This window comes from Coptis chinensis, chromosome 4 (assembly GCF_015680905.1).
Source record: "Coptis chinensis isolate HL-2020 chromosome 4, ASM1568090v1, whole genome shotgun sequence".
In the NCBI taxonomy this organism is placed as follows: Eukaryota; Viridiplantae; Streptophyta; class Magnoliopsida; order Ranunculales; family Ranunculaceae; genus Coptis; species Coptis chinensis.
The window spans coordinates 80,919,546-80,944,884 of record NC_141459.1 but is presented as its reverse complement, the minus strand read 5'-3'; the positions used below and the strand labels follow the sequence as shown (position 1 = coordinate 80,944,884).

At 36.1% G+C, this 25,339-nt stretch overlaps 1 protein-coding gene, 3 long non-coding RNA genes and 1 other non-coding gene across 5 annotated transcripts; 1 reads left to right on the top strand and 4 right to left on the bottom strand.

Annotated features, from left to right (window-relative positions):
* The first annotated feature begins 1,017 nt into the window (after positions 1-1,017).
* On the top strand, positions 1,018-1,091 carry TRNAI-UAU (transfer RNA isoleucine (anticodon UAU)). The gene has a single exon. It is a non-coding gene; the product is annotated as a tRNA-Ile (tRNA).
* Positions 1,092-1,812: 721 nt separating this feature from the next.
* Positions 1,813-18,482, bottom strand: LOC147505067 (MLO-like protein 11). The gene is made up of 16 exons (XM_086557661.1): positions 17,899-18,482; positions 17,460-17,785; positions 16,370-16,427; positions 15,972-16,210; positions 15,612-15,728; positions 12,185-12,245; positions 11,474-11,568; positions 10,991-11,065; positions 9,182-9,267; positions 7,789-7,838; positions 7,212-7,252; positions 5,152-5,322; positions 5,023-5,058; positions 4,688-4,755; positions 4,450-4,510; positions 1,813-2,431 (listed from the first exon to the last, which is right to left on the bottom strand). The coding sequence occupies exons 2-16, from the start codon at positions 17,583-17,585 to the stop codon at positions 2,036-2,038; spliced, it is 1,680 nt and encodes a 559-aa protein (XP_086413787.1). The 5' UTR covers positions 17,586-17,785; positions 17,899-18,482; the 3' UTR covers positions 1,813-2,035.
* Positions 18,483-20,705: 2,223 nt separating this feature from the next.
* LOC147505066 (uncharacterized) lies at positions 20,706-21,316 on the bottom strand. The gene is made up of 2 exons (XR_015220530.1): positions 21,109-21,316; positions 20,706-21,000 (listed from the first exon to the last, which is right to left on the bottom strand). It is a non-coding gene; the product is annotated as an uncharacterized LOC147505066 (long non-coding RNA).
* A 2,242-nt stretch (positions 21,317-23,558) lies between these two features.
* LOC147505065 (uncharacterized) lies at positions 23,559-24,182 on the bottom strand. The gene is made up of 2 exons (XR_015220529.1): positions 24,084-24,182; positions 23,559-23,973 (listed from the first exon to the last, which is right to left on the bottom strand). It is a non-coding gene; the product is annotated as an uncharacterized LOC147505065 (long non-coding RNA).
* Positions 24,183-24,255: 73 nt separating this feature from the next.
* Positions 24,256-25,123, bottom strand: LOC147505064 (uncharacterized). Its single transcript, XR_015220528.1, has 2 exons — positions 24,971-25,123; positions 24,256-24,894 (listed from the first exon to the last, which is right to left on the bottom strand). It is a non-coding gene; the product is annotated as an uncharacterized LOC147505064 (long non-coding RNA).
* Between the last annotated feature and the right edge of the window lie 216 nt (positions 25,124-25,339).

Below are 25,339 nucleotides of genomic sequence, written 5' to 3'. Positions count from 1 at the left end.
CTTACTAGTTACTATTTTTATTCTCATTCTTTTTCGAGTTCGTCTACCACGAGGATATCCCTATAGGGCGCCAGCCGAGACCGTTGGATCCGAGATCTAACGGTCCGAAAATCAAAAACAAATCTATATTCTCTCTCTTTCTTTTTGTTTTTGATTTTCGGACCGTTAGATTTCGGATCCAACAGTCTTAAAACACTCATCTCTATAGGGATATCCTCGTGGTAGCCCAAATCTTCTTTTTCTCTCAAAATCCTCAAAATCACAGCTTGGTTTTAAATATAGCCTGCCAACTACGTATCACGTCTCACCTGGTCATACTGTAGTCGCTAAGCAGTGCCCATAAAGTGCACTCCCACTGCCCAATTACCACCTAGCATTTATTAGAACATTGAAAATTATAGAAGAAAAAGCACAAAGTATGTGGTCCGTTGGTATATAACTTCCCATTATTTTATTTTTGGCCAAGATAATTTTCCATAATCCATATCTCGATTTGTGCGTGTCATCATGGGTATTCTATGTATCGTTCCAATTCTATAGATGTCCTTAAAGAGACTTGCAATAAGCCCAATTGGATATGTACATAGATTGACTTGAAAGCCAATTACAAGAGATTCAGTAGAATATAAGCTAAGTTTGGTCCCCCTTCACAACTATGTGCTTTTGTGCTTCCGCACCACTTTTTAATAAAGATTATTCATCAAAAAAAAAAATTGGTCCCCTTCTTTTATTTATTCGCTATGGTAAAATTTAGTGTTTTATGCTGCTGAATGCTGATAAACCCTTGATTTGCATTGAAAACTCATGTCTCGTTAGACTCAGGAGTTTAGGGATGAAATCAAAGAGGTCTGAAAAGTGAAAACTTGTGAACTGAGATGTAACTGTCATGAATAAATTGACAAAAACCTAGACAAACTGTTTCCGTTGAAATTGAATTCCAGATATCCAAAAAAATCCAGATAGCAATACTATCTTTGTATTATATTTAATACATTATAGCGCCAAAAGCATTGCTCAGGTCCCGTAGCTCAGTTGGTTAGAGCGTTGGTCTTATGAGCCGAAGGTCGCGGGTTCGAGCCCCGCCGGGACCAATTTGTGGCCAAAAATCATTAGGTTGTCTCTCTTGTTTAAGTTTGAATATTTTTTGATGCATTTGTTAGGAGTTGAGTGCTTGCAGCCAAGTAATGAATCTTCAGTAATAGTATTTTTTCCAATCGTGAAGTTTAAATGTTGTATGGTGAGGAGTATATTTGTTACATTTGAAGGCTCGAGTACATCGCATTATAACCCACTTTTTCGGCATCACTGAACAAATCAACGTTCGGAATTGGCAATGCAGCATCTGTTATTTGTGAACAGTTACATGAGTTTCCCCTTTCAACGCTCCAACTTGAAGTTGCAAAACTAGCGAGGCACTTTATCAGTGTGGCTATAAAAGAACAATCGTGAGTCCTGTATAAAATATGCTGAAAACAGGTACAGTAATAATCCGATTTTGAAAACAGCAACTCAACTATCAAAATCCTCCATAGGGTCACCAACTTCTATTTCTTGAAGTGTGAGTTATGATAACAATGCTGAGTTTCAGAACTCTATTGATTGTTTGGCTGTAGATTCAGCCAAAGTAGCTTGAAGATGGAGAAGAAGTTGAAGGGTTGTACGGAGAACTCTTTCTCTAGAAAACAGGTTCATTCCATTCACTTAATTTTATCCAAGAACACACTCGCTTATAGTTTCTAGGCATAGAAAATACATGAACCTACTAGACACTATACTGATATTAATTAGGATGGCATAAATATTCCAGAAGGGTACACAATCAAACATGGCATTAGTTTTAACATTGATGCGTGTTGTGGTTAACTGGGGAAGGAATCATTCCAAAGGTGGAAGCTCATAATCTTCTTTCTTTATACATCTGTACTTTAACCCTTTATAATTTCCCACTACTCTACAACTGCTAACTCGAAGACATAAAATCGAACTTTGTATACATGATTGGTGTATGAAGTATAACTAAGATTAAAGAGTCCCTCTATGGGGACTCAAAGCCTCTTCTGCCTGGCATCGAATAAGATCTCCGAATTTCGTCTTTGTGAATATTCACGGAAGTCGAAGACAGAGACGATGAAGGCTGAAGAAGAGGTGTTCCTATCCGGCTTGAGCCATCATTAGGAACTGCTGGTGAAGGGCTGGTGGTTACTGTAGCTGTAGGTTGTAATTCAATGTCAATACATGTACCAGCAGCAACACTCTCGTACATCTCACGTTCATCTTCCTCAAGTGAAAGGACAGTACTTGTTTCTGTGCGTATGGTTGAATCATCGTTCATATATCCACGCCGCCTTCTCCTTTTCGCATCCTTCTTCCAACCATGGATTGTCTCTCTTATTCTCTGTGGGATTAATGCCGCTTTGTAGTTTGTTCCCATCTACGAAGGAGCAAACAAAAGGTCATGGAAACTTCCTTACATACAAAACAGTAATATAGTCAATATTGTGATAATCTGGTAATAGTCTTGCAGCTTCAATAAGCTATAAGAAATTACCATTTACCTACGCACACAATGACTTTCTCTGTGTTATTAAGTATTCAACATGTAACAGATGCGATTGCAAGTATATAAAAGCATTTTGATCATTCGCAATGTTAGCAATTTTTCACATCTGTGTGTGTTGTGACATATAAACTAGCACATTGACAAAGAAGAAGCCTCATCAGATGACTGTCCCCCAGGTTTATTTAATGGACAAAGATGAGAGCGTATATGACTAAAACCTCAATTCTCCTTCATGATTGTCGTCGCGAGTGTGTTTACCCCTCGATTACTGTTCTTTGTATATGTCAAACCCATGTCCTAAATATACATTGTTAATTGTCATGTCCATAGTTGTCAAATCGTATATTGTATCATATACTGTTTTCCATTTTTTGCATATCGTATCGTGTATCGTAAGATACGGTATTTTTAAAATTAATTATAAAAAATATGTATATATGAGTTATTTGAATATATATATGCAATAAATTCATACTTTGCAGGAAAGGGTATTAAGGATTGAAGAGTGAAGACTCGTGGTTATAGTTTATGTGTTTGTGGATGTGTATGTAAGTTTTGTACGAAAATAGTCTTATCACGCACCATACTACTAGTGTATGGTACAAAATGTCATCATTTTCAACCAATAGACCCAAATTAGTATTAGACATAAAGAGATAGGCTAGCAGTTAGATGAGTAAGCTAGTTGTTGCTTTATCATATCCTAAAACCTTATATGGCTTTCTAAAGCTTAGAAAGGAGAAGAAAAAACTAAATAAATCTTAAAAACTCGTTTTTGGATTTTTTTTATAATATTTTATGTGTTTGAAGCGTATCGCTCGATACAGAATGTATCGTGTATCGTATCGTACGATACACTCCTTGTATTGGGCGATACATAAAACTTTCGATACACTAGTGTGATACGTATTGATTTGCTTTCGATACGATACGTATGTATCGAACTGTACGATATTGATAACTATGGTCATGTCTCTCTCCAGTCTCCATAAGCTCAAGCTTTGTGAGTGAATAAGAGAAGTGGGATCTCAAGAGGCTGTGGCCTGTGGGATCAAGTCTCAAGCTCAAGCTTCTTTATGTGATTAGTCTGACTTGCCTTAGTACCAAGGCCTTTCAGGGAAAACCGCAACCTCTCATGCGCAGATGGTCAAGTGGGGATGTATAAGCAGTAGAGTGGAACGGGTCGTCACATCTATGGTACAAACGTGCCTCTTGTGGTGGATAGATACAGACCATATTTTACCTACTCTATGAAATTTTTTCTTTCAGCTAGTACTTTTATCCTTTGGGGGACCCCGTCAGCAGTTCATGTTTAGTGTTGATATAATAACGGATGGGGCTAACAAGGCAAGGTACCTTAATAAGTGGCCCTTCCACAGCTATCATCATATACTTCATATTTTGTTTTAAATACAAATTAAGAACTGTTTTCCAAAGTGCAACTACGGTATATATTGATTATGGTAACGTAAATCATTTCAGGACTGGTCTGGTTGTACAGTTATATATAAGCAAACAGTCAGAACATGAGCTTGGATGACAACAGTAGCTTGTGGAGTGTTTGAAAGAAATGGCAAAATTTAAGCTACATGTATGGATAAATAAATAGACCAAAGCAAGCTTACTTTTATCAGTAGCCTAGCAATCTAAATTTGTTAACTATCAGAATTGAAAGATACCTTCAGCTCTCAGTTTACCAATACACAAGAAAAAACAGGTAAAACTATTTAGACCATTTGGGTTTAGAACATACAGTTCTCGGGTTAGCACGGCTCATGGGTAAATTTTGGTCGACAGAAACCACAACCAGCTGCACAGTGACAATATCTTATCTCTACTGTATGTTTTCATACTGGCTTCCTATACTTTAACTTATTGAAAAACCGCACCTGAGTAACTAATGCATAAAGCGGCAACGTGCTGTAGCTGCAGAGAAACTGTCCAGCAAACCTGACAAGAAACAGAAGCCCGTGATTTACGATACTGAAACATGCTAACAAATATACAGATCTTTCTTCAAGATCTACACGAGCTGTACCAGAGGGCAGCCAGCTTGACTTGGGCCATCATATAAGCACAAAGGTACCTGTGGTATTTATCAGCTATGTATGTTCATGAAAAGCTTACCCTATAATCAGCCGTATGTACACCAGCAAATGATTCCTAATAAAGCAGGAACTATACCCAAACTGCCACTGTAAATAGACCAACAAAAACAAAAGAATAATTAATAAAAAAGTAAGTTAAATTGCATGCTGTAATTTCTGAGAAACAGCCTTTCTTTTTCTTTCATATACAGGTTTCTTTTAATATCTTTTCCCAAGCTCCACTATTTCCCCTCCTTTTACATGTTTCTTAGTGACGCCATGAAGGAAACCAGAAAGAATATCTTGTTTAACACGAAAAATTATATCCATATCCAAATCAGAGAATGTACACAAGGCGGGGGGAATAAAACTTACCCAGAACCAGAAAAAGGAAGCAAGCTCAAATGCATTCTGCACAAACAGGTCATATTAATCTTTTCGCTTTTTCCAATTTGTCTTTGCAAAACATAGATTAACATTTTGACGTTACTACAAGTAACCAACCTGGAAAAGAATGAAATGGATCAAGGATAACAACAATTCTGGCTTCTTGAACCAGAAAAGGTCATCACGAGGCCTCAACCTTCTTCCTGTGTTGAATCCAATTATTCCAGCATTCTCCAGTGCTAATGTTGCAATAATATGTTGCAACTTTGCGCCAACCAGAAGAACAAGCTGTTTCAGACGAAAGAAATGAAGTTAAATGAAACATCAGAAACTACCACATAATAGCATAATATGGTTGTTCCCTGTTTAAAAACAAAATTTTACAACCAACTATCCGTTAAACCCAAAGTTAGTCTCTAATTTTAACACAAGTGCTTATACCAGTTTAGTGGGTGCCAAGCAAGCTATAGTGCATGGTGTTGTAGATACAGCGGCTCTATAAGACAAATAAAGACCATGCATCTTGGCAGCCTCAAGAGACAAGCAAAGAGACCCTGTGGGAGGACTTTTGTTTGGATGACTTGAGTGCAATAAATCCCCAAGTGCTCCTCTAGAACCACCTTTGAATTTTGTAGGGTATTTTGGTCTTTCTACGAGGTTGAATAACCTCATCTACCAGGCCTTCAACCCTTCTTAATTGTTAAGAGTACCAGGAATACCATTTTCTTGAGGGATATTGATGAAGCAAACGTGTGATTTGTTAAATTGCCAATTTCTCCATAAGCTCGAACTTATGTGAAGGGTCAATTCTATTAATATATTAGAGGCTCATATATGTCAACACTCCCCCTCAGCGGGACACGCTTGAAATACACAGGTAGAAGGACTGGACATCTTCACTTGGTAGGAGTTGAACCCGAGACCTCTCAGAAACCAATGGCTCTGATACCATATTAACATGATTGAGGGGTATGAGAACTTGAGAAGGAGCTAGTGTAGGTTTATGATACATATAGGCCAGGCATTTGTAAGAGCTCTTGGAGTGGGAGAAGCAACACGCTCAGAAACAACGCCATAGTCTCATAGAATCAGATACTACCTTAAGGCACATACTGAAGGTTGCACTGCTTCTAGTCAAGATCTCCCACTTCATTCACAGAATCACGGTAGATTTAGATTATGATTTGACAAAGAAAATGCAATACAAGCAATAGATCGATCACAACAGCAGGAAAGATTAAAGATACTACGTATACTATGGTTTCAAGCTCTGAAATTTGGATTAAGCAAACTACTTGATTCAAAGGTGGTAACTGGTAAGTTATCCAATATAGCATGTGGCCAACAGGCTACCACGGAGCTGGAGGCACTCTTTGTGCTTTGCAAGTATGCATCATCTAAGACTCAACTCAAAAGTTTTGTAATTGAAAGATGTCAAAATAGGAGCTAAATGTCCAAGCTACATTTAAAATAGTTGGACCAGTGTGACAGTATCCTGGGACATTGTTTGGACTGCAGGAGTTGGAAGGCAAACTCTCTTATCAAAAACCGTTTGGGATAGGAGAATCTTCCACTAATTTTAAGGATCAAACATCATCTGCTTCATTTTAACTGAGCTTTTGTTATCTGCTTCATTTTTCTGGTCACGTATGTTGTGCTCTCTATAGTCTATTCTCAACTCATAGGCATCCATCAATTTGGTGGCTAACCACTGTACTACTTCGTACAATTGATTAAAAAAGACTGTAGTCACAACGGGCCAAAAATTGAGCTGTGCAAAGTTATTGTGGATGAATGAGCAAGTAATTCGTCGAACTACAGCGTTAGTTTGATGTGCTGTTTACTGTATTACGCTTTAACCACCTTTAAAAAAAAATCATGCGTCTCTCAGCGGAAGTTTCAATGTATTGGAATATTAACAAATACAGAGTTATAACTTATAAGTATGGAACTATGGATCCAACAGACACAGGTCAAGGTTTCTTGTGTAAATACACCTTTTCTATTAATTGTTTTGCAATTTTGATACTTTATATGATACAAATCTTCAACATTTGAAATTTGTGTTGTACGAGTTCTGCTGTCTACGCATAATATTACCTTCAGAGTGTCCGATAAGCATCACATTAAAATTTAGAAATCACTTAAAAATTAAAAAGAAATATATATAGACTTACTGAAACTGGTATGATGGCAATCCAAAAATAGAGGTTAGAACCTGCAAGTAAGAACATTCAGTATAGTGAACGGTGAGTTTACAGACTATGATTGCAAGAGGAACCAAATAAATTTTATACCTAATAGAGCCAGATACCAGTTATGGAAGTCAGATAATAACCAATTGGATAGCTGTGTCCAAATGAACAGCTTATCTCAAGAAATGGAACAGTGAACAGAGAAATAGGGAGAAAGGAAGGTATTTGTGGTGAAGCAACTACCAGTGCAGTGCAGTGTGGCATGGAATCAGTGTAAGCCGGTATCAACTGTATTGTTTTTTATTAAACCTAAAGAAGTGTACCATCAGTCTATCACATGTCTTTTTCTTTATCAATGGGAAATATCTATATGCATCACTAAAGTGCTACGATTATAATGTGGACCTGTACATAAATTCAGTAAGGGCAACCTTTTGAAACTCTTAGACAACTTTGAAATCTCAATGTTGTATTTGTGCCAACAGCTAATATAGAAGAAATAATATTTTAAAGTATCCCAAAATTAGCAACATAAAGAAAGATGGGAGACATGACTTACCTTTCACATTAAACAGCATAAAAGCCACAACAAATCCCCAAAGTGGCGCACTGCAAAAGCATTTAATAGAACAGGCAATCAGATGGTCAATTCGTAAGGAACCACAAATGAGCAAACCACTAATAAGACCAGTAAAATTATATCATTGTTAATGAAGAAGAAAGTTTAGAGAGAAAAGAGAGTACAGCTTAATTAATTCCAGCCTTCTCTCACACTTATTATATAGGAAAATAATCTGTTTATAATATGGAAAACCTCAAAAAAATGTGGGTCGTGAGGGCTTCATCCCCATGACCTGGGGCCGGAGCACTTCCCCAGCCTTCCTATCTAATGACTCACAAAGAACTCTAACAAGACCAATATTCATTATAATGGAGACCATCACAAATGTCAAGCATGAGCAGAATGTTTGTGAAGATTGGATCATCAGAGACTAGTGTGACTAGCTCTAACTCCTCGTTTAAATAGAAATAAGAGGCAAAAATATAGTGAAAAGAACAACTCAGCAAGACAAGATAATATTAGTTGGAGACAGACGTTGATTTACTTGGAACCGCTAAATCCACTCAAAATGGGCTCCAACTATTACAACTTGTGTTTCCTTTTGGGAAACAACTTTTGTAACTTCACCACTCAGTGTTAAAAAGAAAAAAGAGGACAGATTATAAACCTCACTTTCTTCCTTTTGGCATTTCGCCATGTTGGATACCGGGACACGTACCTGGTCAATGTCACTTAGGAAATAACATTATTGAGATTGAACCTGTTGAGATGTAATGTTAAGTCCAACATGGGACATTGAAAGCTATGTGTAATACTACATAAGTTCATGAGCCACTCCACTCATTGCCAATTCATTTCAAGTTGGATGCTCCAAATTTTAAGATGTTTATTAGAGCAGGCTATTGTACTTGGCCGATATGGCCCCATTTACTCCACATAACCCATGACTGTTTGTCCTCGCGTGGTCTCAAATATTACCACACGTAAGGGGGCGAGTTGAGATGGTTAGTTTAGTCCCACGTGAGACATTGAAATCTGTGTATAACAGTATCTAAGTTCCTGGAAAGGAACAACAGAAGGGATTCCAGAAAAGTTCAATTTATTGAGAAAAAACAAGAAATAGTATATCCAAAGTTCCAAACAAAGGATATAGTACCTAATCGTAATCGCTAGACTCAAAACCATACTGGTGTTATATAGTTTAACACTGTAGACTTCTACTTAAGAATAATATCTTAAATGTTTTCAACCAAGCAAACAAGAATCACTTAATTATTTCCATTGACCAAAAAGAAAAGGTAGCCACAAAATAAAAAAAACAGTAAGAAGATTAACAAAAAGCAGGGTCTTTACACATTAAAAATAGCTGGCATATAACATTGACGCTCACCTTACACCAACTATCTTTTGAAATTCTTCTTCCATGGAGCGAATCATATAATTGTGAAAATCGTAGTTGACAGTAAGGTTGTGGTTCTGCCATGAATAAACAGAATGTAGGGCAAATATCATTAAGAAAATCATTAGTTAAGGAAATAATGAAATAAAACTAATAAAGAAAATAAAAATTGGTCCCACAGACCATTCACTATGTTTTATTATGGTTGTAGGACCATGAAAAATTGAATTTGTTGGCGGGAAAACGGGGTGACATAATTTTGTTGATCTTGACAAAACATATGTGTTTGGGTTGGTATGGTAATTTTGGCTTAGCCTTTTTGTAGCCCTTTGGGACACCTATATATGCTTCATCTTACTCACCTACCCTCAGGTCACTCTTGGATTGCTTTGTAACTTGTCAACACTGTTGACATATATGAGCCTCTAATATATTAATAGAATTGACCCTTCACATAAATTCGAGCTTATAGAGAAATTGGCAATTTAACAATCGAGATAGTAGACTCATCACTATTAGTCATATCAATTAAATAATTACCTCAAAAATAATAAACAGATCTGAGATTCAGATTAACACCTATCGCATCTCGCGATTGGTTATAAAAAAAAGAAAGACGGAAAAGAAGAAAAAAAAAACGCGGAAGCTTAGGTTGCGATCAGAACAATTTGTTTTAATGGCTCTAATACTATGTTAAATTGTCAATTTCTCCATAAGCTCGAACTTATGTGAAGGGTCAATTCTATTAATATATTAGAGGCTCATATATGTCAACAAACACCCCCACTCTTTGTTTGAAGTCCTAGGTGTCAGCTATTAAAACACACTGGTTACACCAACTACTGGACTTCATTCTGAAAACACTCTTACCATGGCCCTAGTTGTTTGGTAACTTTAAATGACCAATGTCATGGAGTTCCTACAGTGCTAGGTCAAGTACCAACTACCAAGGATGGAATTGACACTGTGCACCCAGTATTGGGGGACTCTGCCTATGGTTCATATAGAACTCCTTTGAATTGGCATCAACGAAGTTCCCGAGGCCACCGACCAAGAGCATAACATCATACATTTAAGGCTCTACCCAGGTGGCTAAAAACATTCCTGTGGATAATGCGCATACACCCTGGTTTTCAATTTTGAACAGATTGATTGCAGAACATATGAAGTGAGAATGAGTTATCTGGATTTGTAATGGCACATGATCTACTGCTAGCAAATACATGTCAGAAATTGCAATATTGGACAGTTGGAAATGCTTTTATGCATGTCTTGTTATATTAATTTCCTTCAGTTAACAAAAGAACATGTGTTTATCAGTTTTATGTCCCATGCTGAAATAGAGATGGGTTGATATCAGACTATAAGATACAGTGGCAGATATCAGACTATAAGATACAGTGGCTGTAAAGCAATCCGCACATGATTAATTATGTCACGAATGGAAATATTCTTAGCAATAGTATATTTGGTTTATCTTGGATTCTCTCAATTATCTCCCCAGAGTAATCAAATGTTAATATGTTATTACCTTATGGCAAACATGTTGAATTGCCAATTTCTCCATAAGCTCGAACTTATGTGAAGGGTCAATTCTATTAATATATTAGAGGCTCATATATGTCAACAAAACATACTGTATAAGTACTTTTAGTACTGAATGAAAAGATCAAGCAAAGTTACTCTTACATAATATCAGAGCATGTATAAGTAAAATAAAAAGATCTGAAGGTAAGAGTTAGGTGCAAGAAAACCCGCTATCAATTTGTTATATAGAATATATACAAAGTTTATGCTTACCATGATAAATCCCATCCGAAGTGTAAGGTAATCGGCACGAACCACTGAGCGACCAAATTGGCGGAAAAAACAAGTCTGCATGAATGTATGATTAAACAGTTTTAGAATAACTATGAATGGAAATTCCATCCTAGAAGCATATGACATGACTCCAATATAACATCTCTCTCCAATAAGGTATAAAGGCATTTTTCTCAAGGCACACATTCTATGTAGGATTGTAGGAAGCAAGTAATGTAAGTGCTGAACTCCTAAAACTGTAGCATTTAATACCATAAACAGTATACGATGATGACTCAAGTTAAGAGTATGAATTAGAATATAGACTACTGCAGCATAACTCTTTATACGTGAGGGACATATCAGATACCCAGCTAGCGCTGCTTGAGTCGTTGTCATGATGACAATTTACTTATAACATAGATATGCACATAAAAACACGATCACAATTATTTGGAGAATGTAACAAGATAGAGAAATTACCACCCAAACCAAAAATCTGTTTCGGTCCCAACAATATGATGTGTGGAGATTGACAAACGTTGATTGCCTTCGGATTGTCAACTCCCTAGTGATATCTGTAATAAAATGAGTCAAAATGCTAGAACAGTAAACTATTACAAAATAAATTAGGGAGATGGTTTACTTAGAACTATTGATAGAAATATTGAACACCTGGAGACACGAACAAACATGTGCAACATATAATACACCCTTGAGCACATGTATATTTGGAGATCATCATCTCAGAAAACTAGTTTAATCCGAACTTTAGTAATTGTTAGAAAAAGACTAAATAATTGGAAATGTTAGGCCTTCTCTTTCGTTAAATGTGAACTGCATAGTTTACATTGTGTGTTTTAAAACACCTTTTAAGTTCTAGCTTTTGATAAGCTTTGGAATTGAGCTTTTACATAAGTGCTTCTCAAGAAGACAATAATGGTGTAATCAGGGGACTAAAACTGTTTTCCAATCTACCAAGGATCACGCTTTTTAGTTTTTAACTTTTTATGCTTCTTCAGCTTTATCTTCTTGGCTTTGTAGTTTTTTATCCAAACGGCCTCAGGAGGGGGTTCAGCAAACCCGGGAATAAATAAAGGTCTAGGGCAACTGTATTAGTTCCTTCAAAATAGCAATGATTGGGAGCATGTTTCCATGTAAAAACCAAGGTTTACAGAATTCCACCGTCCTCACCGCTTAGTGCATCATGCCGGACCATATGAGCCTCATCCTCCCATCTCCTCCATGTATGTATCTGTGACACAATATAATAAGAATAGTGAAAGGGTAATAGTGACAAACTATTAATATATATTCGTTTCAGATCTTCTCTTTAGCTACTATTATACTGCCAACTCTGTCCAGAATAAGCTGAACTAACTGCAAAGTAGCTTATAATTATTAGATATTAGTTCACTTATATTTGTTTTTTGGGTCTCCTTTGAACATTTACGTCAAAAGAAATTCCTTCCGGTTTCTTCAAGTAATGGTGAAGTCAGATAAATAGGTCAATGTATGTGGGATTCTTTTGTTAAAAGGAAAATGTGTATGCATGAGGGTTGATGAATGCATGTTAATGTGTTTTGACATCTGATCCTACTGGAAAACTTGAGTAGGAGTGACACTGTAAAGGGGGAAGCAGCATCTGCATGGCAACCTAGTGTAGGTTTTAACTTATTTGATATTTCTAGAAAGCACTATGAGACCAGTGATAAGTACTGAAGTCCAAAAAATGTTTTGGTAAAATGTTTTTATTGGCAACAGATAGCTTTCATTTCAATCGAACATAGAGATCACAAATCACCATAATCACAAACAGTAGTTGTGTGGCAAGTTTCCTTAGCAAGCCACTAATGATAACTTCTACTAACTGCATAAGAAAAATGATAAATTCTACTAACCGCATAGCAAGGAAACATGAAAAGCCAAGATCCAACTCAACAAGCATATCCCAATTACATAACAAATCTTGAAATTTCATGCTTTTAAGCCTCAAAGAACCCCCTTGACCAACAGTACAACATTTTTTCAGTTCAGATGAATATATATATATGGGGAGGGATCCGTTTACCATGGTTTTTTATACCATGGTTTATACCACGTCCCTTTACAAGATGAGTTAAAAGCTAATATTTTGTGGATATGATCTCCTAACTATGGATAGATTTTCCACAAAAATTTGGCTCATTTGGAAATCTCTAGCCTATTTAAAAATTATTGACAACTTTAAAAAAAAATTAATGGCCCAGATTTTTCGATTTTGCAATCATCTTTTAACATTGTTAAACATCATCAAATGAGCTAAAATTTTGTAGAGGTGATCTTCATGGTTTGTTAGACATATCCATAAAAAATTAGGTTCTAGTTCATCTTGTGGGTGAAGTTGTGGGCCATGGTTTATATAGCCCGGCTCTTAAACGGACTTGTGTCTTGAACAACTTATATAGTGTCGTGAACAACTTATATAGTGTCTTGAACAACTTTTTTAATTTACGCTTATTAACTTTTTAATTTATACTTATATATGACACTATATAAGTTGTGCAAGACATTACATAAGCTGCATAAGACACTATATAACATGTCCGTAAACGGACACCCGTTTAAGAGCCAGGCTATATATATATATATTCCTTTTCAAAGATCCTCTAGTTGTGCCCCATCCAAAGAACCCATAGAATGGCCTTCTGAAGCAATCCACCAACCACTTACCCGTCATAGACGATGGATGAGTGATAGTAACCTTCCCTTAATAAGGCGTCCTTGATGTTAGACGGGGGCCCACAGCTTATGGGGACAAAATCCACCAACCACTTACCCGTCATAGACGATGGATGAGTGATAGTAACCTTCCCTTAGTAAGGCGTCCTTGATGTTAGACGGGGGCCCACAACTTATGGGGACAATGAAAATAAGATGTCCCGTACACTTTTTGCCAAGGTGCAAATAATTAGGAAATGATCCCGTGTACAAAAGTAAATATATAAGCAGCAAATAAAAAGTTTTTCCAGTGTCTAAGATATGTGCAACAGAGGTAACCATTATGTTCTTGAGCCACAGTCTTGTGACAACAGGTGCTGAAAGCACGCAACTCCAAATTGGAGGCAAGGAGTTCGAGGCACTAGGCAAGCCTATAAATGTCAAACACCGACTCTACAAATGAACTTGACATGCGGTGGCATAGTCATGGGCAACCTTCAGTGACTCTCGAATTGTTTGCATGAATATGTTGAATGGATGGACCCCAACTAAGGGCCAAGGAAAAAACCCAACAAAAGGAAGATAATAGTACTAAAACTAAGAGTTTTCCCTGTATCAACTTTTCTCCTAATAGGAAACTAAGAACCACATTCCCATTTCCTACTTATATTTGGTTGGAACGGAATTGAGGACTGAGAATATGGAACATGCTACCTTTTGCAATTATGTGGGGTATTTGGTTGGAACAGAATAGACGTATTTTTTAGGGTAAAGCTATAGTGATCCAGAAAGTTGTACTAGATATCAAAGGGCTCCTTTGTTATTGGAGTAAAATTTTTGCAGACCTAAGAAACATTCATTTTGAACAATTTGTAGCTAGATGGGAAGATATTATGTATAGAGAGTCTTGAGTAGGGTGGTTGGTTTATTTTTGGGTTGTTTTTATATTTCCGTTGTAATGGTAGGTTATCTCGACCTACATTTTCTTTGATTAATACAATTTTACTTTTACCGAGCAAATAAAAAACAAAACACATTTCCTACTTATATTTGTATCTTTCAAACTAAGGTATTAACCACCTATGATTAATTGATTACTTCCAGACTATGGTACTTTTTCAATTGTGATTAATTGCTTATGAGGGGTATGTAGACGCTAGTTTAGTACAGATATGTGAGCAAGGCAATAGTAACTTTCGAAACACTTGCAAAAGTTGAAAGACGATTTGCACAATGTTCCTTCTTTGGAAGTTCTCCTTCACTTTTGTCTAGGACTCTAGGTAGTCAGACACTCAGACATGGCTAGAGAGTAGAAACTATATAATTAAAGGCTTCCAGATATCAGTGTGTACAACTTTTTGTCCCATATTGGACACATCATCTTCCAAATCAAGATCATGATACCACTCATTTTACTGTTAACTTTAAAGCAATGAAAGTTTTCGTTATCTCTTGGTGTTTTTGCTTTTGTTGTTCCTCTTGTTACTGTGGATTACAAGTCAAACACATTATAAATAAACTAATATCAGAAAAAAAAATATGAAAAAAAAAAAAGAAATTCTCACGGGATCCTATTATTTAAGAGAGAAACATAGTTTTGACATCCTAACTTTTACCTATTAACATCCCAACCACACATACATTTTTTTTTTCCCTTTTGATCGGTGCACAGACAGATGCATCTATACACTGCAGATACGATTTGGACGTTTAGTACTATACTATGAAACAAGTCAGCAATTTTATAACCTTTACAGATGCTAAAGCAGCCATACGGAAACCCATATAAACACAGAAATTATGGATCTTTGATCTCGGTACAACCTTTTTTTCTTTTATCTATGCACAACTAGTGGAAAAGTTATTAAGATTAGGTTATATTAAGTTAAATGTACATACAAAATAAGGATGTGAACCAAACCTTTACAATTGCCAGCAGCATAGTTAAGCAGCTGTAAGATACATGTGTTATTGCCATGACAAAGATAAACCGATGCAGCTGCTCCAGACCTTCATAAGAAACAAAAGGTTCATGACCCTGCATAGCAAACAAGACTTGAACTTGAGGGTAAGTGTTCAAGCAGAATCTGAGGTATATACATCAACAGATAAATACTTCATGTGCCAACGACAGTTTCAACTTCTAAATAAGTGTTCCGACAAGTTGTTCTTCTAATTACAATGAATGAGAAATGCAAATGTATGCTGTTAGCCAGAAACTGAAGCAAACATGAGGAAAATAAGTCAACAATTTTAAGTTTTGAATAACTCAGGTACATGCCTCACTACAGGTATTCCGATTTAAATTGTTCAGCACTCTTCTAAATGAGTTGTGAGCCACAGAACCCATGAAAAGTTTACGGTCTCGGGAAGATTTATTTTCCTCTTCTGTATTTTCAACCTCAGACTTGGAGCATGGAGAGAAACTACTGTTGTAAAATTTCGTCTCAATGCAGATATTTGAAATCAAGCTTGAGGTGGCTGTCAGAAGAAGTGATATGAAACCCAGCAGCATCAACTCTGCAGCACAATAGCAGCCACCAGAAGATGAATGGGATTATTCAACCAAAGCTTTGAAATTTTTCTAATTAGACTTGTAGTTACATCTTATCAATGCATCAGATAAGTAATCCACCGAGAACTTTAAAATAATGAAGTATCAATTTCAATGTCACATACCCTCTTTCATTTTCTCCACTGCTCCCAATAAAGGTTTTCGATTAGTTCTCCGCAACCACTGAAATGGGGGAATATAATAAGCTCGCAGATATAATAAACTCGCAAGATATAAAACTAGATTTACATGTTAAACATATATGTATAATATGTGGCCATTTAGATTGAAGTTTCTGTAATACTGATCAATCAAATTGTCTATAATGTTTCAGAGTCGTGTACATAAAGACGGAAAAAGAAAAATGTGAGGACAAATAGGTATGTAAAAGTTGGGATAGTGTTTCCAAAGGAGAAAAATAAAGGTGTCAGAACTGCTTCAAACTAAAGAGTTCTCTCTTGCTTTTGTATCAAGTTAGAGGTTTTACAAACCCTTACTGTACTAAATCCGAATAGGACAGTGGACAGACACAGTTTTGAAGGCCAGGAAAATTTTAAATGGAGAAGAAAAGAGACAACTTAGCGTGCAATATATTAGACCTTGTCGGCCATAGCCCTTAAAATTGATATGACCAGTGAATCATCTGTCAGTTGGTTTCCACATTACCCTTAGGCAAGCAGATGGTACATATCAAATTTCCAAAACTTCTCTAAGGAAAGAACGTACTATTTAGATGAATTATCTTCTTTCACCCCATGTTTGGTGACGGGAAAACAATGTTGGATGATCAATTCAAGTAGAACAGTGCTTTGTAAATGTTATGCAGGACACTCACGTTTGTGAAGCTTAACATATGGATGGCATGGAACAACACTTGTATAAAATGGCCATGGCAAAAATGGATATATAGCAAGTGTAGGAACAGTACAATCAACACGAAAAATGTTTAAGAGACTAGTTATTTCTCTTCTATCCAACTTATGAAATTGGGGATTATATAATGGACTTGTGGTTTCAATACAAACAATATCGTGGAAAAACTGTAGCCTGCAAATCCCTGCAATTATGGAAGTAACAACAGAACACACATGATGAAGACAAGACTGGAGACTATGCATGTTACATACATATATATTCAACAGGAAGAACTAGTACTTATCAACATACAGAAAGCATAACCGTGGATTTAAGGAAGAATATTTCAAAGCCACTTACATGACTCAAACGGTGAATTGAACGCTCCACAACCAAGGAAACAACAACAAATACTGTCAATACAACCGCAACAGACCATGTCGGAGTCAAAGCCAACGATCGCATTTCTTCATCCTGTTCTGCCATCTCAAAATCTCTTCTTTGCAACAAAAAGCTTATATTTTCTAAAATATTCTCAAAATCCCTCAATTTCCAATGTTTTAATCATAGTACAACAACAAATTTCATTCTTCAACTTTCAAACAGTACTCTTTATACAAATCAGTGATCACATAATAGTCCTCCCCAAACCAATAGTTGGCCTACATTTTTCAATCAAACAAGACCTACAAATTCAAAAAAAACATGATTCAATTCCCCCGGCCCGTAGCATTCTATGATTCAATATTCTAATAGAAAAAACAATCATAAAATAAACACAATTACTGAAAGAAATTACCCCAAATAAACTTGCAAGTTTGTAGTTTTTTTCTCCAAAACCACTCTTTAAACCCTCCCAAAACTATGTTTGACCTCCACTACTGCTGCTGCAATCTATCTTTTCTTCCTCAAACCTCTGCACTACTAAAATGACAAAGTCCTTAAAATTTCTTCACCCCACATTTCAACTCAGCTTCCTGATCTCTCTCTCTTAACAATCAAAGTGTCCCACATTCAAAGATCAAATTTTTATCCCCTAACAACTCTCAGAAACTTCACATTTGACTCAACAACTCATCTCCAAATAAATTGGGGAGTTCAGCTTCAACTGAAAATGTTTTTGCCTAGATCCAATATAAGCACAACAACTAAACAACTTGTTGTCTGTTTGTTTTTGAAAAGTTAGCAGGGACAACTACCACTCTCTTTCCTTGTTCAGTATCAAACAATGGTCAGTGTATGTTAAATGCAGCTGGAGAACTGAAGTAATAGTAGTAAGAAAAATGTATAAGGCATTAATGGAAAGTTGCCGTGTGTGCACATGCACAGCATCTCTTTCGTTAGTCATAAATTTTATAGTTTGTCAGTCAGCAATCTAGATTCAAGATTCACGTTGTCATCATTTGGTTTTTTCTATTAGTATTAAGTGAGCTGGGGTACCAAAAAGTCGCAGAAAATTTCGTTACACGTAGTTAATATTATTTTGTATCCTAAATTCCTAATATGACATGAGAAGAATGAGACAAAGATTCTTTTTTTTTTGCTTCAATGAGACAAAGAATTATGTACGCAACACATTCAAGTATTCAACAAGTTGTAATTTCGTAACAGAAAACACATGGTATGTTTATTTTTAATATCCAGAGATATATATTGCAACTGAAAAGATTGGCATTGTCAGTATCAAACAGCTAAGTTATAGCTAAATCTTTCCTGTTGGGTTGAATACTTTCGTAATCAAAACCGGTGAAAATGACATTTTGGGGACATGTGCGTCTGTCAAGGAGGGATATAGAAACTGCGTGCTAACTGAACGGATCAATTTGATTTTCAATTGTGGGTCGCCACTCACCACCAAACGCGCTATTCACATAGAATGGAACCCTACGCATGATTGGGTCCGTGATAGACTCAGGTTCCGCAGCTCCGGCAAGGCCCAGATATTAATGTCGACATACATTTGGAAGATACGAACCAAGCTTGAGCTTGGGGGGGGTTCTTTCTTTTTGTTAGTGGTTTTTTAAGTAACCACGACTTGATCCCATTACCAAACTAACCAATAATAGTCAATCACGCTACCAACAAATCAATAGAGTCCTAGTTTTTCAATAGCACAAATTTATGGCCAAGAGATATTATAGTATTTATAAAACTCTATAATAGTAGAAGATTACAAAATTTCCTAAATGCTATAATGCCCTATGTTATAAATATGGAAATAACAACCAAAGAAATCAAATCAAATTAAATATCTCATTTATTCTCCAACATAATTGAACCACCACATTGTTTTCAGTAATGTTAGACTGACCAACTTATTTGACATACTATTTGAATATATTGATGTGTCAAAAGTCTTAATCATTAATTTACATAAAAATACGTGTCTATATGTATTGCAATGCAAACCAACATTATCTAAGTCACAATAGTAGGTCTAAAAAGTAGGTCCGTATAGCACTATTCTATTATTTCCCCGGATTAAATCATGACCACCACTCTAGTTGTGTTTTGTTACATCACAATGTAGCAGACAACCACAATATATAAAACCGAATGTGAGTACTCTAATGACGATATACATGATTTTGATGCAAACAATTGCCCAAGATCCACCTGCCATATTATATCTTGATTAAAAACAATACCTTATTGGCGTACATGTCTCACGGATTAAGAAAGAAGTTCAGTATTAAGAACTCACGGACCATCTAAATATAAAATCTTTGTAAGAAACATAGTTCGGGATTTCGGAATTCTAATAAATCCAAAAACCGAAATCCATTAAATTTCGACTCTATTATATTCGGAATTTCAGAAATTTCGACTCTATATTTAAAATTTCGATTTTTTGAAAAACCGAAATTCCGGATGGAATTCCGGAGTTTCGTTCGGAATCAGGAACTATGGTAAGAAACCACTCCAAGCCTTCTTGATCGGTCAATACATTATATTATTCAATTAAATTATCAATGTATAACATACATCTGGTGTTGTAGATACGTACCACACATTATTTTTCTTTTAATAACTCTTAAAAAATTTCTAGTAAGTTTTATATGGAGTTGATCGAAGTTCGAAAAAGTTTTGAAGGAGCTAGCTTTGCACAAATAGAAATAGAGGGAAAAGTATATAGTATATAGTATTTATCCATGTAGGCTTGGTTGAGAATCTGTGCCCACTACACCATAACAGGCTATTCGCAACGGCAAAAAACTGTTGCGAATAATTTTCGCAACGCTTTTTAAGCATTGCAAATAGGGTGTCGGTAAAGTGCTTTTTAAGCATTGCAAATAGGGTGTCGGTAAAGTGTTGGAAATATTTGCAACGGTTATTTGCCGTTGCAAACCAAATTTTCCAATGGTTATTAACCGTTGCAGAGTAACAATTACTAACGGTTAAAAAGCGTTGCGTAGTTTGATTTGTAATGATTATTGATGATGCTTTAATATTTTTTTTGCTTTGCAACGGTTTACAACCGTTACTAATGTGTTGATATTGTAAAAAAAATTATTTTTATTTTTTTCTTGCCCTAAATTTGAACCTCCTGGTTTCATATAGAAACAAAGAAAATTACCAATGCTTTTGCAAATAGGACGAAAGAAATTAATCAAAACAGGAGCATTTGTATTATGGTTTGATGAGTAAATCTCACAAGATAGTGAAAGAGGTAAAAGAAACTACCTCATCTATACAACAACCAAATAAAAAATACAATTTTATGAAATCAAGTAAAATACAATTCTATACTCCCAAACAAAGTTTTGTACATCCTGGCAACTTCAGCTCCCTATCAAAGATGACAACAATAATCCACAATCCTTAAATTGCCAAATGAAGTCATAGTGCAACATGAAGATGAACAAGAGTTGCGAGAAGAAAAACGAACCTTCTCATATACCTGTAGTCAGAAAATAAGAAACCTTTTAGGCCTTGTATAACTTTTTTAGTAAGGAAATAGACAATGGAACTATATGTATATATAGGAGGGATAAAGAGTAAGACTCACAGTCACTGTATGGTCCATAATAGACCCATATGAGGAGTCATAGCCAATCATGGAGTTGCACAACATCAGCCAACACATTTCAATACATTAGAATCGACAGCACACAATCACTTCAGATCAATAGTAAAATCACGAAAGAGAACAACAACTAAGCAACATACGAAAATGCTGATTTTCACTAACACCCAATAGAAAAGCACTGTAAGGTCCTATTGCTCGTGAAATCACTTACGACAATTTCTGCATCAAGTCGGCACACCTCAACAATAAGGCCCCGAGATTCCTTGATCTTCGCCAGTTTTTATCAATCGTTACGCTCCAGTTCAACATAAATCTACGAGGAGAAACAAAAATGCCCAACACAACTCATTAGTAACCTTCCAAGAGAAATTACTTGTTAAAAGAGAAAATAGCTTTGTAATTTATTAATTCACGCTTTACCTCCCCAAATACACAATCGTTTAGCGTTTTTGATTAATTCTACACGAGCTTCAATATCATCGCGTGTCATCTATATATTGCATAGCTTCTTTGGACCATAGCAAGAATAAAACTTTTTACCACCAAATAACAACATGGAACTAGATTTGAGATTTATATTATATTAAATCAATCGAAAAAAAAAAATGTACTGTTTAAAATTTGGCCTCTTCGTTTGGACAATATGAGGATCTGTTCATTAAGAGTTTTCAAAGCACGTGTTCAATGCTTGAATTTGAATGATATCAATGACGACTTTCTTAGTAGCGAAACATTCTCAAAGAAGTCTACTTTGTTTCTCTACATTCAATAAAGATTCAATTTGTGCATCCAAATTATCCCCTCCTTCCTGCACAGACAAAGAAACAATAGTAAAAAATGAGAAAGCCGAAATCTAGAAATAAATCGAGATCTATAACGAACGAACTTACCATTGAATCGAAAGTTTGAAAAGTAGATTTGAGAGAGAAGAATAAAACCCTAGCTGCTGATGACAAGAAAAAGGAACACTAATAAAGAGTTACGTGGGCTTTTCTTGTGGACCACGAAGGTAAGCCCAATTAATGGCCCAATGTTAGTTTTCCAACTGACTACGACCCTCCTCATCGCGGCATCGTCTGCCTTTGCTTAAAAGGCTCCAACTTTCCAACCCAACACATTGGCCTAAAATGTTATGTGTAAGGCACTAAATAAACTAAAAAGTAGTCAAAGACCAATAAAAACAACCACACCCATACATAAAAATAAAAATAATGAGATTGCTATAAATGGAAGGTAAAAACATATCCGGCGGTATGCCAACTTGCAAAATCCTAGGTTTCGTAATACATGTGGCGGCAATTACAGGCTGTACCACATAACATGTCATATATGCTCATTTAACATACTTGTGGAATAGATACTCTTAAATCTGCATACATTGACAAGCCAAACAAATAAAAAAATTTAAAGAAATGTAGATATGTTATAAATTTCCACCTATCTGTGTCGGATACTATATGAACATATTGAATGTTATAAATATGAAGGAGTAATTGCAACAGTTACATTATCATCAGGAATGGTTACAAAACCAAGGGGCCCTACGAGATGGAGACGAATGAGGAAGGAAAGAATTTTTTTTCATAATTTAACAATCGTATTATTGTTGATTTGGATAACGGATAAATTATCAACATTTATCTGTGGATGTAGCCTGTAGGCATTATGCCGAAAGTTATATCTATGAACTCTTTTATATCATTTTACAAGCAATTCCTTACTATAGCTGGAGTACCTCTACTAACATAGATCGTAGAAATTATGTGTTAGTAGTTACTAACCTTGATATAAGAATGTGGTCGTACAGGATGAGCCATGGGACCAGAATCCTAGAAAATCACCAGCAAACATCAGCCTTTAGTGAGGGGGAAATTCTAATTTGAAACGTCAGCTATCTGCTTAACTGGACGACTCCCCATGTCCGATGAAAATTCCTGTAAGTTGTGAAAGAGTTTTGCAGATTTAAAATATCAAAATGAAATCATCTAAGCATCCTTCTATCACCAATTGATGTAAGAAAGGAGGATGAGGGATTACCGATCCGCGGAAGACAAGTGAGGCCTTCCTTTAGGGCCGAAATGGAACCAAATCACAAAGATGTCACTCTACAAAGAAGATGGAACGAAACTAATTACCAAGATTCGACAGATCTAATTAAAAATATCTCAAATCATCTATGAGTTTTTCAAGGATTCACCAGGGTCACTGGTCAAGAATCTCTTTTGGTTTTTGTAAATAGTTCCCTTTGATCAGTAGGGATAAAAAGGGTTGTAGAGCTGAATATACATTTTTTTTTCATGAATTGACTGATCTTACCAATTTGAACAGAGTGTGGGTAAGAAGAACAAAAATATTACTCAAGCCTGTTTTCAAAAGAACACAAGGACAATCCGTTTCCTGACACAATAATTATAAAAGGAGCGAAGAGATATGAGAAGAAATTTCATTAACTTACAAAAGGCACAAGCCTGATAATACATACATACATTTAAATAAAACAGCTCACAATCAGAAAATTTTGCAATAACACAGATAAAGCCGCATGCCCATACTACACATGTGTTTAGCTTTAACGCAATCAGGAGTTCAGGACAAGAGCTTCTATGCCTTTGGTATCTAGCTTATCATGGGGTTCGGTGCGAACCAGATTGGTGGTGGCATAATCATGAGAGTGTCCGTGGGATAGAGGAGGTTCTCTATACTGGCTTCTTCAAGATTAAATATGCCATAATCATGACCTCCAAACCCTTGTTCTTTAAAATAACTCCAGAAATGGTCAGTGAAGTAGATACAATTGGGCTTGCACCCTGAGAAATCACTCGAAGATATAGAGAAGGAACTGTTCTGTCCCACAAACAGAGAGAATGACATAATTTGTGATGTAAATTATCTACAGTACCCACCTTTTTAATTAGAAATTTAACGTGGAAAAAATTCTCCAAAATAAGACATACCTATTCTTACCATGACAGCAACACTCATTCCAAAGTTCCACCATTCTCCCTCCTCCTTTATCCGGGCTTGGGACCGACAGCGCAAAGACTTTCATTACTTTGCACTGGCGGAGTTAAAAACGGGGTTATCTCTTCAACCTGCAAAAAACATAAAAACTTTCATAATATAACATTCAGACAATAAACATTCTTATAAACCATCATACCATCATAACAAGCTATAGTGCACAAATTCGTTATGTCATTCTTACATCTTGCAAAAGGCTCTTACCATTACTTACAAAAAACATACTCAAAAAACCAAAATAGATGAAGTTTGCATATCCCACACAATAGATTACTCATACTGCAACCTTGATTCAAGCCAAATCAAAGGCCCCCCTTCAACAAAATCACTAAGGTCCTAGCAGCCAAATTGAGGTCCATCATAAATAGGAGCATTGGGAACCAAGACTTCCTCGATGTAGATCTTTTTCTCCCCTCTAAGGACGGTTCTTCCATGGCAAATATTAGGGGTGGTTGTCATAACATATCCCCTAGCAACCGGAACACCATCTCTACCTAATAGGGTAACCTTAAGAGGTGGACTCAACATTTCAGCAGGAGGGTTCATAAGCGGGTTCATAGGAGGGTTCGCAGGAGGGTTCACAGGAGGGTTCGCAGGAGGGTTCACAGATTCAAACATATTCATTAAATTCTATTGAGACGGACGGCAAACTGAGTTGGAGCCAACATCGGTTCCGGGTGTTGTATCCCCATGTGGCGGTTGACTATTCGACATTCCATTGTTGGTTACAAGCTTAAGCATATCCTGACAAAATGAATGACAAAACTAAGAATTATATATATGATGAAAACAATAAGTTTTTTATTTAAGGCAAACTCACCATCAACACACCCTCAACTCTAGCTATGGAGGACTTCATCTCACTCATTTCACCCTTAAATTCAGAATTTGATGAAGACCTTGCTTGTGCTAACATCACCTTCAAGTATACTTGTGCGTTTTAATTGCTTCTTAGAGAGGTTAGAGCTGATTCCACGAGTCCTACTCTTTTGTCCGCTCCTAAGACTTCGGTCAATTAGTCATTATTATCAAAATCAAGATGAGTTGCATTGCCCTCTCCACTTGAAGTTGCACTTTTCTTTTCTTTTGAGCAGCCTCCACCAATTCCTATAGTGTTTTCCATGGAAATTAGTTCAAAACTAACAAGTTAGTACAAACTTAAGGTAAATCAATCGAAAAAAATTGTCTA

Excerpts from the sequence above, each read along its gene's own strand:
- LOC147505067 (XM_086557661.1), bottom strand. The coding sequence starts at position 17,585 with ATGGCAGAACAGGATGAAGAAATGCGATCGTTGGCTTTGACTCCGACA. Across the intron at positions 11,569-12,184 it reads CCGGCATGATGCACTAAGCG|ATATCACTAGGGAGTTGACA; the intron begins GTGAGGACGGTG and ends ATTTTATTACAG. Across the intron at positions 7,839-9,181 it reads CAAAAGATAGTTGGTGTAAG|TGCGCCACTTTGGGGATTTG; the intron begins GTGAGCGTCAAT and ends ATGCTTTTGCAG.